Source organism: Heterocephalus glaber, unplaced genomic scaffold (genome assembly GCF_053883595.1).
Source record: "Heterocephalus glaber isolate CG9 unplaced genomic scaffold, H.glaber_assembly_v1.0 deba00001429, whole genome shotgun sequence".
NCBI lineage: Eukaryota > Metazoa > Chordata > Mammalia > Rodentia > Bathyergidae > Heterocephalus > Heterocephalus glaber.
The window spans coordinates 16,102,054-16,115,570 of NW_028258294.1; the positions used below are offsets into that span (position 1 = coordinate 16,102,054).

Below are 13,517 nucleotides of genomic sequence, written 5' to 3' on the forward strand. Positions count from 1 at the left end.
GACATTAGCTGGTAAAGTGTATACACATATTTTGGTCGACTCTATTTCATGAGATCATTTTGAAGACAGCTTCTTAGGCTATGATCTTTTTTTTTTACCCACTGAAATGAAAGCTTCCAAGGGCATGGGCTTTTCCTTTCTAAATTGGAAGAATGCCTCACTTAAAATGAGTCTCTACTTATATTTGATGGATAAGCTAGTAAGTGAATACAGTTCGGATCTCTCTTAAGCAATTTTCATTGATCAAAATGATTGTTTAGGTTCCCCTTTTTCATGCTTTCTTTAAAATACAGTATACATTGCCATCTCCTCATTTCACACTATTTCATAGATTTTGATACATTTTCTCCTATAAATTGAGCTTTACAATGGGAATTTCTCTCGGCTTCTTATTTTCATGGTATTATAATGTTGAGTATTTAAAACATATTCAGAAACAACTCACTTTCAAATTCTCCCTACTTGTCCAGAGTAGCTGTCTGTCATCTCTCTCTTCCTCTTTCCTCATCTACAAATAAATCATCGTCTTTAAAAAACCTATTCAGTACACACTGAATAGAAGGATAAATGAATAAATGGTTAAATCCTCCAAGAAATATTTGAGATCTTCCTGTAGTCACTATGCAGAATAATAATTTGAATTTATTAAATTTTATGAGTAATTGGATCAAATATGTATGACCTTGCAGTACATTTAATGCTTAGCAGATAAAGGATTTTTTATTTGAGCCTTCTCTGTTAGTCAAATAATTCATGTCTACCAACAACTGAATTTTGTATATTTTCAGAGATCATCTACAGCTGGGTATTTAATGAATTCCCCTCCTTTGTGGCGGAAGACAGCCGGCGGTTCATTTCCCAGGAGACAGGCAACCTTTATATTTCTAAAGTGCAAACATCAGATGTTGGAAGCTATATTTGCCTGGTGAAAAACACAGTGACGAATGCTCGAGTCCTTAGTCCTCCAACACCACTCACTCTGCGCGATGATGGTAAGTAGCATGCCCCAGATTTAAATGGTCAGGCATCTCAAATGTGAAAAGCAAAGACATACTAGCATTTTTCCAGTTATATTTATCATATTTAGAAACTCACTATTTTTAGTTCAGATTACACATGCCTTAGAATAAAACTTTTGACATGGGAAAGTAATGATCCATGAATGAGAAATAGTCACCATAATGATATACTAATGTCAGAAAAGGAAAGAGAATCTGAATGGCAATAAATACTCCACAGTACTTTTCTTTCCTCTTTAGTGCCTCTATGAAGCATATGTGTATGAATTATAAGTGTTTTACAGGTTCAACATTCATTTTTATTTTAGCTACCTTAAAATTGAATGTTCAGCATTTAATACTTCATGTTACAATTATAATTGTTATTATTACTTTCCCAATAGTAGGAACAGTTGGAACTGTACCTTTTAAGTGCGACTCAGGCATGTGTGTGATGATGCTATAATTATAGGTATTGCCATCTATCTAAAGTATCTTCATGTTTAAACACCTCATTTGTAGTTATAGAGGGTTACAGTTAAGTATCGCATTAAGGAAGTCAAATGCTTTCTTACAATTGATATATGATATGCAGTTTGTTCTGTCATGCAACAAAAAAATCTATGAAGGCATTAAGTGAGTTTTAGAATTCTGATTGATTCTGACATTTAAAAATAATCTACTTCAATACAGTTCTGTTATATGCTTGTTTTCAAAATATATGGTGATGAATTGTATGACCAGAGCTTTATCACAAGATTTTTGCTTACCACTTAGTGTGTGAGTGCATATATTTGAACACAAACAAACATTATAAAGTCAATAAGTAAATATACATCTTTATACATTATATCTAATATAAATAAATATAATCTGGAGTTGAAATATCCAGTTTAGAGATAAATCTAATATTAGAAAAATGATGAGATCTGCTAAAGGCCACACGGTTAGCTAATATCATGGATGAATAGGTGGAAAACAAGAACATTCAGAGGCTACTGAAACTAATGAGGCAAGAAGTAATGAAGGACAGAAAAAGTAGCAATAGGAGTAGTAGAGGACGGGAGACATGACTGGCATATTAAGGGGAATAGAATTACCAGGATTTGATAATAAATCGAATATAGGGCTGCAGAGAAGTAGGAAGCTAGCATGAAAACAATTTCAAGACATTGACATGGTTCATTGAATGGGTGATGCTTCTTTTCATCAGAAGAGAGAACACAGGTGGGGGAACAGATTTTAGAGTGGGTGAGCCTAATACATCCAATTTTGGATATGACAAGATAAATGGTCTATTGGAAATCTATGGGGAACTATGCCTTATGTGTAGTATATATATTCCTAATACTCACAAAATAGATCTAAGCTAGGGAAAGAGATTGAGTCACAATTGAATATAGTTAAAGCAATGTTTGTGTTTAATGCCAATTTCAAGACTTTTAATATTTGTAATTTGAAAATAACCAAAGAAAAACAAATAATGCATTTTTCAAATTCATCTAACAGTTTGGATTTGATGTAGCTCTCTACAATCCCTGTAAAATTTCTGAGCATTTTCTCCTTGATTTCTTCAACAATGAAAAATGCAACATTTTGATGGCTAAAGAAAAAGTAGCTTGATTCCCTACCTGTCTATCTTTCTATAATAACTTGTCCTTAAGATAATGCTTCTGCTTTCTTTTTGAAAGCAGACCTCTTATTAACATTTTAACAAAGATAAGTACATGGGAGAATAGCAGATGTGTAAGTCAAATCCAAAACACTAGTCTCAGTAGTAGGTTAAAAGTTCAGTATCCATGTGTAACAGTCTCTTACATCTGGTCCATGAAATAAAAGTTTATCATGTTTCCTTCTATTCTACCTTCTAAGCAGAGAACTAATAATACTCTTGCTCTAATTGTCTGGAGAAGATAAGCACTGTTTGAAAAGTTGCATCTACCATGTGTTCATGATCACCATTTTCAGATACGCCTTTACTGCCACTAAATCTCAATAGTTTCCTGCAACTTGTTTAATCTGCTACTCTGTTGAAAGTTCTTAGAAGCTTCTTTGACATCAGCTAGATGACCTCAATATACACCATTGAACAAAACTTGATAAATTATCAAATTTATCTTCTTACTAATCAAATTCAAAATCAGACTACCTCTGTTCTTTCCCATTTTAGCCTATTTTAATAGTGTTGTTATACTGTCCCCCCTCCTGCTAAAAAACAGTCCATCCTTAACTACTGATTTTCCTTCTCCCAAGTTTTTAAAAACACCACCCCTATGTTACTAAACATAAATAATTTTTGGTCATTAAATTAATTGAATTTAATGTAGCAGTGAATATTATTGATAATATTTTCTTTTATAAACATTATTTTCTGTAATTATTATTTGAGGACTATATGAAAGGCTTAATGTAAATACACATAAATAAGACAAAACTGTACTTCTAAATTTTACATTTAACTGAAAAGAAAGGACAAGTAGAAAAAACTGCTAATTTCAAATAGATCATTCAGTAACAGTCTTATCATGTAAGTTAGAAAAATTCACATTTTCTTTCTATAATTTACCTAAGGCTATTGTTCCTTGGTACCTATCTATTAATGTTTATTTTTAATACAAGCAAGATATCTATATTGAGTGAATGTAGTAACACAGAGATAAATGAAAAAAATCTATTCAGCCTGACCTGTCATTAAATCCTACACTCTAGAACCAACCTTTTAATCTTTCTCTCCCTCTCCCTCTCTCCCTCCCTCCCTCTTTCCTCCCTCCTTCTCCCTCTCTTTTTCTCGGTCTCCCTTCCTCCCCTCCCCCTTTCCCTCCCTCCTTCTTAGAAATTTAATCTGCAGTCTTCACATTGAGCTATATCCCCAGCCCTTTCTTGAGAGAGGGTCATGGTAAGTGGTCCAAGCTAGAATTCAGCCACCTCATCTTTGACAAAGGCGCCAAACACCCTCACTGGTGGAAAGCCTCTTTAATAAATGGTGCTGGAAAAATTGGGTTACAATTTACCAAAGATTAAAACTAGACCTATATCTCTCACCATGTACTAAACTAAACAATTGATCCTTCTACCTCAGCCTCCCAGAGTGCTGGGTTTATAGGCATAGGCCATGCCCAGCTTAATAGCTCATTTTCTAATTTATAAAAAATTATTTTCAATGGACTTTTTAAAAATCTTGTAAAATGTTAGATAATATCTGTACTTTGTGATTAATCAAGTTTAAATAATAACTGTTTACTGTCTTACACAAGTATGCTTTAGCATCCTCTATCTTTAATTTATATGGACCTATTTTACTATTCTATCATTTACCTTTTTAACTTTGATAATGTACTTAAATGTCTCTTGTTCTCTTAAATCTTCAAAATACTTTTATCATCCTACTTTATGAAATGAGAACATTTTTTCTTAATTTTTTCCTTTTTCTAAGCTACTTCTATCTGCTTGCATCTTCTGGTTTTATTTTGGCATTTTCCTCAGCTGAAACAACCAAATCCTCTTTTCTTCCCTATAAACTTTGAAAGCTAAGTCAATGGATATTTACAAATTATTACTATATATAATCATCATTCAGTATCATATTGTTCCAGGGTGAAAGCCATCTTCTAGATATATATATTATAGTGGATGTGTTTTTCCTCTTAATTTAAATTTAGAATTGAGTACAACATAAAATAAAATTAATAACACTTGTAAGTGTATCTGTGATACACTTTGGATGTTGTGTCTCTTAAAATTCTGTTGTAAAAAACAATGAGATTCTATCTGGCCCTAGAAAGAATGGCCATAATCAAGAAATCAAATAATAAATGCTAGTGAAGTTGTGGGGAAATGGAACCCTTCTATGTTGTTGGGAGCATAAACTAGTACAATCACTAGGGAAATCAGTATAGAGAGTTCTCAAAAAATTTAAAATAGAAATTCCATTCAATTCAGCTGTTCCCCTGCTAGGTGTCCTCCCAAAAGACATAAAAACATTATATTCTAGTGAAACACACATACCTATGTTTATAGCAGCACAATTCATAATAGTTAATCTTGGAAGCACCCTATATGTCCATTAAAATATGAGGGGATAAAGAAAATGTATTTACACACAATGGAATACTCCTCTGTCATAAATTTGAAACATTTGTAAGAAAACTATGCATCTTGAAACCATAATGTTAACTGAAATAAAATGGGGACACAAACTTAAATAGGGCATAGTTTCTCTCATATGAGAAACCCAAAATATAAATAACAAAATAAAAGATGGATAAAAGAAGTAGAAAGGTAGATCTTTCTCAAATGGGATGAAGATCAAGAGATAAAGACAAGGGAGAGTAAAGGGATGGGAAGGACATGAAAAAAGAATTAAGATTGTTATGTATGTGTTTCACCTCCCCACAAGGTACGTGTGTGATAAAGAAAGCACATGGAAAGAGTATGAACTGAGAAAAAAAAAATGAACTTAGGATCAAGCCAAATTATTTGAGAAGGGTAAATAATGAAAATATTGTGAAAGATAATGAGAAGAAAGAAGATAATAGGAAAAAAGAGTAGAGTGTAGTGCCAAGGAAGCCAAATGAAATCAATATTTTAGTAAGAAGTGGCATATACCTGCCTTGGAGGTGGGGGACTGTATGCATGCATACGTTGCCTATATTGCTTTTGAGATCTTAAAAAGAAATCTGTATCATCAGTGAGAATGATGAAAGAGGTTAGAGACTTCACTAGCACAGCAAACACTTGGATATGTTTCAGAACAAATAAGAAAAGATGTGAGTTAAAAGAGTAAAGGAACAGGAAAAGCTAACACCTAGAATAAAATTTAAAGAATATGCAGGAGTTGAACACCCATGTGCCCAACAGAAGCCTGAAAAAATCCCCAGAAGTCAACATTAGCCCTAAGTGTGGGTAAAATGGAACTGAGCAAAGAGGGATTTAATGGCAACTATTACAATGAAATATTGGTTTCCCTTTCCTACCTTCATAAGAAAAGATGAAAGAGTGTCTCAATAATATGAAGCAAAGTTTTTAACATGAGTGGTGGGATGAAAGTAAAACACATTCTCACTATGACTTTTGAGTGTCTGTTGACTGAGAGCCAACTCTTGCCTTAGATGAAAGGAGGGTTTCGTCATCAATGTCTGCCACTTCCCTCACACACATCTCAGAAGGGAATCAACTCTGGACAAACAATCAGGGAACCAAAAAAATGGAAATTCTTAAAATTACTACAAGAAATAGATTTGACTGGAATCATTCTTAATTCAAAAATTTTCATGTAACCACTTGATCTCACCTCAAAAACTATAATTGGATGGAGCAAGGGTGAAAGGAAAGTTGGGGGAGGGGCTGAAAAAATAATTAAGATGTGTTACGTACATGTACCCATGTACCAACTCCACACTGTGAATGTAATCATTATGTACTGCAAACATGTACTAATAAAAATTTTTAAATAAAATTTTAAAAATACAATTGGAAAGTATTTTCATAAGAAAGACATATTTCTGAATGTTTTTCCAAGTAGATGACACATATGAAACACTTTGTCTAAAAATAAAAACAGAATGTGATTGTGGATGGATCCATTTATTGCACTAGAGTCAGATGAAATTCCTGCTGGGTTTTAGAAATCTCACAATGCAGAGACAGGCATTATAATAAATATTGCTGCAAACTTGGCAAACACCTCTGCAGGGGTTTGAATATAAAAATTATGTTTAATCTGCTGTGACCATAGAGTTAGCTATAAAAATCATTTTAAGAAAATTGTGATTTTACACTTCTTTGAAAAAATAGCCTTTCCTGAAAATAATAAAGGATACATGCATAGGCAAAGTTTTCCTTTCAAGTACAAGTACAATTTAACTCAATAAACTCTATTACAATGTGTATTCTTTTACCTTGGGTTCCCCTAAAGCAAAGCTAAAAATGAATTTACTTATAGCATTTTTGAATTCAATTCCCTTAAAGCAAGAGTAAGGGTTAGGGTAGGTTTGGATGAAACAGTGGAAAATGGGTCATTTTAGGGTGATGAACCATTTCTACTGTGAAGCTTGATGGCACAGGATTAGAGTGTTACAAAATGACGCCTCAATGGTCACTTTGGAGGGGGAATTAGTGGGCTTCCTTCTCCCATTCTCTGAGAGTGAGGTCACAGGCAGTGAAGTGTGAACTCCTCAGCTCTTCCAACCTGCTCTCAAGTTGTGACCATTCAAAACTGGTTGTACCCTCATAGGACTAATGATAGAAGCAGTACTGGGAGTAAAAGTCTCCCTGTGATTCTATGAGCTGGCACACAAGAGGTATCTGAAACATAAGATGTTAATCAGCGTACTCTTCACAGACCTAGCACAATTGCTAATAGAAAGGAACTCCATTTAATACCTATATAAATTCAAATACCTTAATATTGAGGACATTACAACTTTCTACCATTACCTCTTTACTCAAACAATATGTTGTTTCTATTCTGTGCAGTTTCTGTGACATTTGCACCTACATGTGTAAGGCTTTTGAGGAGCTCATAAACTAGTAAGACAGATTTTATTTGCAGTGCTATACAAGGATACATAGGCAAATGTGGCTACAGTAACGCCTAATAAAACTACCTACCCCAAATGATGGGGAATGCTTCCTGAAGGCAGTAATATTTAAATTATCATTGAGTGGACAAATAAAGAGAAGGTCAAACACAAATATTAAATAAAAGCTGATGATGTAATTGCACTTCAGTATAACTAAAACACAAAACATCATGGAGATGAGGGGGATTTGAGGGGAGTAAAGGGTCATGCCATAAAACCCTTTGGAGTTTGTTAGAAGCTTTGAAAGATTTGCAGAGCATGAACAAAATCAGATCTTCATTTCTTCGCCCTGTGATAAATGATTAGCATATGTTCACAAATAAATATCGCACACCTATGGTCAGATGTTTTGTTAGGACCGAGGATATAATGAAGGGCAAAATGAACATCATAACTGTCCTGTGTAGTTCATAATCTATTATGAATGAAAATATTACTTTCCAAAGCGACAAAGAATCTGACACTCTGTGTCCCAGGGTCATCCTGCCTCACTCAGTATTGCGATGAGACCAGTTTCATCTGTCATTGAATTAAAAAATAAATCTAACTCCAAAAATTTTTGATTAATATAAATTTTCATTAATGGTATGGAAGATAATGAATGAGGTACTGGGACTTCACATAACACCCCTTTAACCACATTGCTCTTTGCCAAGTTTTCCTTCCTACAGATGCCATCTGCCCCCACAAACACCTCTGCCTTCTTCTCTATTATTATTGTTCCTAGAGGCCCTGCAGGGCAGAGTCTCACTTTGTCTATCCAGTGAGGTCATTTAGTGCTTTCATTTTCCCTTCTCATTTGAATTCCTAGCAAACTTCTGAATACATTTTAAAATTTATTTTTATTTAATCAACATGTTTACTGCATGGGAGGTGCTGTTTTATAAACTTTACAAGTTTTATAGAAAATTTATATAGGCAACTATTAGCTAGGAAGTTGAAGCTGTTATATTAATATCATAAAAATATGACATACATTTCCAGGGAAAAAGAGAATTACTATTCATTTGTCTGGAAAAGTATAACAAAACTATATACATCTTCCCTGTATTCACTGTATTCAGGGGCAGTCTCCTCACTCCTCTCCCAGTTCAAATGGCTTTTTCGCTTTCAAGATTAGCCTTAGGCAATATTGCTAGCCTTGTCTCTGGGGCCATGTTGGGTCAATAGTGGTAAAGAGAGGATACACTGAGAAAAGGGAAATGAAAAGAAACACACCTGGGCCCTTTTCCAAACTGGAGTAGCATAGAGCAATAGAGAAAATAATACATAATTAGTAATTTAAGAAAGTGAACATTGGTCCACAATGTACGCAGAAAGATAGGCTAATGTTAGAGGATTTGTCAGGGGAAAAAAATAAAATGCAAATACAGATAACCTACTGTTTGGTGTTGGGAAGTCTGATGACTTGATTTTATTATTAATGAACTACAGGAAAAGTCATCAGCTAAAAACTTGTATATAGGGTATATTTATTTTTAAGACAAGAACTGTGTCAACAAGGAAATTATGCACAAAATAACCTAATTACATAATCCTTGAATCAACCCCATTAATTTACTACTGTATAATTCAGATGTTAAAAGTAATGAAAAAAAATTATAAAAACAGTACCTCCTTGGAGACAGTGTTAGGCTGAAAAATGACCCTCGAGAAGTCCAAATTTTAATTCCTAAAAACTGTTTATACTGGCTAATATGCTTCAGGAGGCTTGCAGTTGTGATTAAGTTCAGGATCTTGAAATTGAGACATTACCTAAAATATCTAAGTCAGCCCTATATGTAGTCACAAGTATTCCCAAGAGGGGAGCAAAGGGAAATTTTAGTCTGGATGAGAAGAAGGTGAAGACAACAGATGACAAAACAGAGACTGGAGTAATGTGCTTAAAAAATGGGGAAAGAAACCATGAGTGAAAATATGCAAAGAAATGAGCTTTAGAAGCTAGAAAAGAGTAAGAGATGAAGTCTCCTCTAGGCCTTGCAGAAAAGGGGCAGCACCGATCTCAAGATTGGCTCCCCAATTCAGGCCCAGGGAATTCTCTGCTTTGACCTAGATAAAACTCAAAAAGCATCTTATGTTGCCCTCTCTGATCTCTGAGATTTCATTGGTTACTCAGCAGTGGGAGGTAGCAAGGGCACTTTCATTTCCTGATCAATCTGTATGACTCCAAGCAATATGGGAATTATAATAAACTTGGATAGCCTCAATATTTTCATTTTCTCTTCTAAAGGCTGCATCTTGAATATCAAATATCTTACCCTAAACCCACAAGTCTTTTTCTTCTTTTAATCTTTATTAAAAATTTTGAATTTATAGAAAGTTGCATTGCACAGGACATGAAAAGCTTGTGACAGGAACATTCTTATTTGGGTACATATTTCTATGCTAAGAAAGCTGAGTAATATTAAGGTTTTATATCAAATTCCACCAGAATACAAAGAGGTATTTGTCTTTTATTAATCTTTTATTTTGTTACTTTCTCTAGGGAAACTTTAGATATGGAACAAATGAAAACATCACAATGATTTCTGAATAAAATGAATATTTTATTTTCTCGGTTATCCTTGTCAATTAGTCATTCCATCAAATTAATTTTTTTCTTTCAGAAGACTTATAAAAATAAATTGAAAATTTATCTATGAAGATGAAAATTTTTATCTTGAAAAATAATATACATCATTTCATTAACTCAATATGTCTTAGAAACTTTGAAAAATTATTTAATAAGTACTTAAAACAGATTTTCTAAATACATATCTTAGCCTTTTGTGGTTTTCCAAGTGAAAATCTAACGTAATTTAGGAAGTAAATTCTTATAGGGTATTAACTTTCAAAAATTGACACTGTACTAATACATAATTGTTAGTATCAGAAAGAAATGTAAATTTGGGGTTGTTATGTGCAACAGTGGTAAATATTCAGTTACACTGATTTGAGTTCCTTGTTAATTTTCACATATTTTGAGATTCTACACTTTGTGCTGTTACATCTTTTCTTTCCATTTAAAAATTATCGATCTGGCATAGAGCCTGACCATATCACTGAAAAATTAATCAAGTATCTGTTAATCAAATCTATCAGCCTTTCCCCAGCCTTCATCTTCTCTAAACTCTTTACAGTCCACGTTAAAAGTAGAAAATATATTTTCATGAGTTTCCAGGTAGTATGCTCAGCCAGTTTCCTTGAACCTTTACTATCTCCTCTCAATCTACTTCCAAAATCAATCATTCAATTTACTCACTATTCTTCAGATGTTTTAGGATCCTCCTAATCTCATGAGCCTTTCTGTACTAGGTTTTGCAAGCCCTGTGAGTTCTACATTTGCAGTGTCATTCTTCTCCTTTTTAATTCTTTCCACTGGTACTTAAAATACCATTTTACTTCTCACCCAAATCACTGACTTTCAACTTCTCTTGTCTACAGTGTCTAAAGGTGGCGGTATTCTTATCCAAAACACACTCTAAAAGCATTGCAATACTCAAGGATAGAGTACCGTAGAGTGAGGCCATACATACAATACCAAGAAACACTGTACACTACCACCTGGCCCACCAATCAACCAAGCTAGTTCATAACAATGGAAGAATTACTGAGACTGAATCTAGAATCACTTTTGCTTCATTTTATTTAAAATAAATATATAAACTTATGTGCCATGTACCCCTACTTTATCTTGAAGAAGATGCTTACCTGTCTACATCTCAGTTTATTTATCTGAACCTAGAGGTAATTTTAGTACTTTTCTTACAGAGTATTTTGAGGATTAAATGCATGAGTATATGCAAACCACTTAGAAGAGTATTTATTAGTAAACTCTAGGTAAACTTAGCTATTAACAAGTTATTTATCATATAACTGCCAAGCATTTCTTAAATTGGGGGTTCATTGAAGTTAAGAACTACTCTCCAAACTATTGCTATTACAGTACTTTTTATTGTTAATGTTTAGTGAAGAAATTCAAGCTCTTTTATCTAAAAGTGAATTTTAACAGTCCTGAAGGGGATAGGTGTCCAGCCACATGGAGAGGAACTTTATCTTTCATCACTTGCCTTCAGTCATTCTCCAGTCTGAAAAGCTCCCATGTTTTCTGACTCTACTTCTTTTGTTCTGGTTGGTTGTCTCTGAGATGCCTGCGTAACTCTTAGCTCTGTCTGCAAGTATTTGAATGAGTTGCCTAAGATCACACAGCTAGTTGATTATAATAAACAGGAATGAAATTTAACATATAAGCACATTAGATTTTATTCTAAAAGCATTTCCTTATATTTGTCCATATTGAACTTCATCTGCCACTTTCAGAATATTACCCATACACATTTATGGTATCTTCATGCAATTATATTTACTTGGTTGATGTTTTACTCACTACTCAGGAGAGCTCAGCATCACCTGAGTATTTTGAGACTTTATTAAATCTTCCCATATGAAGATACTTTGCAAAATAATCCTCAACTTCCAGCCCCATCTCAATCCTTGAGGACAGTTTCATTTTGCCAACATGTAGCTTCTTATACTTAAAATATTTCACTAATCACAACAAAGCCTTATTCTTCCACATTATTTGGCTTTGCACTTTGTTTGATTTAAAATAACATTGAATAATAAAACTGCATTAGTTGGCTTTCTCATTGCTCAGACACAATACTAGACATCCACAACTTAAAGAAAGAGACATTTAACTTGGCTCATGAATTCAGAAAACACAGCCCACTGTGGCTGGATCAAAGGAGGAAATGCAGTGAAGGGTGTGTCAAAGCAAACCTATACAGTTCCAGGTACTGGGAAACTGAGCAGAGGAACACTGCCAGAAAGCAAAGGGGCCAGGCACTTTCTTTTGTAGCCAAGGTCACACTTCTGTGATTGACCTATCACACCCAGAAATGTGTTTACTAATCCCCTGGGATGTACAAAAGCTGATTAATTTGACATAATGAAGCTAACCCCCCACAAAAACTTATTGAATGTTTATGGAAGTCTAAACATATTATGTCTAGTAAACCAGTATTCAATAGCTTTACTCTTAAACTTGCCTCAGAAAAACCTATCCTGTTAATAAAATAAGGAAATATTGGGCCATACCTGATACCAGCCCAGTTTCTGAGGCCCTGGTAGACATTACCTTTCATTCAAGAATATGATAAGTTCAGTATAGAGGAGGAGGCTTCCAGGACTCCATAGCCACACTAAAAGTGCACAGGAAGAGGCTTCCAGGCTGCCTTAGCATGGCTCCCAGCACAGAGGAGGTGAGCCGCTCAGGCACCGGGAACACAAAGACATGCACCCACCCAACCCCAGTCGAAATGAGAAGAAATATAAATAAGTCTCAAAACCAGACGTCCAGATCACCCACAGAAACCCCAAAGGGAAATGAGATGGAACACTTTGATACTCAACCACCTGGACCCAATGAACTGGCAACAAAAGAGTTTCTGGAAAAAATGAAATCAGAAATATTTCTCAGATAACAGCAGAGATTGTGCTCCTAGTGCAAGACATGATTAATAAATCTAGAAAGGACCTCAGGAACATGATGGAATCCCAACATAGGAAACAAATGGAATCCATAAAACAGATGCAAATAGATTTACAGGAGATGAAAAACTCCATTGAAAGTCTACACAGCAGAATGAGCCAATGTGAGAACAGAATTTCAGATATAGAAGATAAGACTGCAATTAGTGACAAGGAAAATAAAAATTGCTTTAAAATTGTAAGGGACCATGAGAAATCAATCCAGCAGCTCCTAGATGATGCAAAGAATAACATAAGACTGATTGGAGTCAAAGAAGAAACAGAGTCCAGATGACATAAAAAAACCTCTTCACAGAAGTAATGGCTGAAAACTTCCCAAGCAGAGGAAAAGAATTTGACATACAGATAAGAGAGGCATATAGAACTCCAAATAGCCTTGATCAAAAAAAAAAATCTACACATAAAC

At 34.3% G+C, this 13,517-nt stretch overlaps 1 protein-coding gene across 22 annotated transcripts in view; it reads left to right on the forward strand.

The window, feature by feature from the left end:
* Positions 1–13,517, forward strand: part of Cntn5 (contactin 5) — a 1,206,007-nt gene that overhangs the window by 866,440 nt on the left and 326,050 nt on the right. For all 22 annotated transcript variants that reach the window (XM_087212119.1, XM_087212127.1, XM_087212125.1 and 19 more), the window contains one exon: positions 789–992. In XM_087212119.1, coding sequence (XP_087068245.1) covers positions 789–992 — 204 coding nt within the window. The remainder of the gene's footprint in view (positions 1–788; positions 993–13,517) is intronic.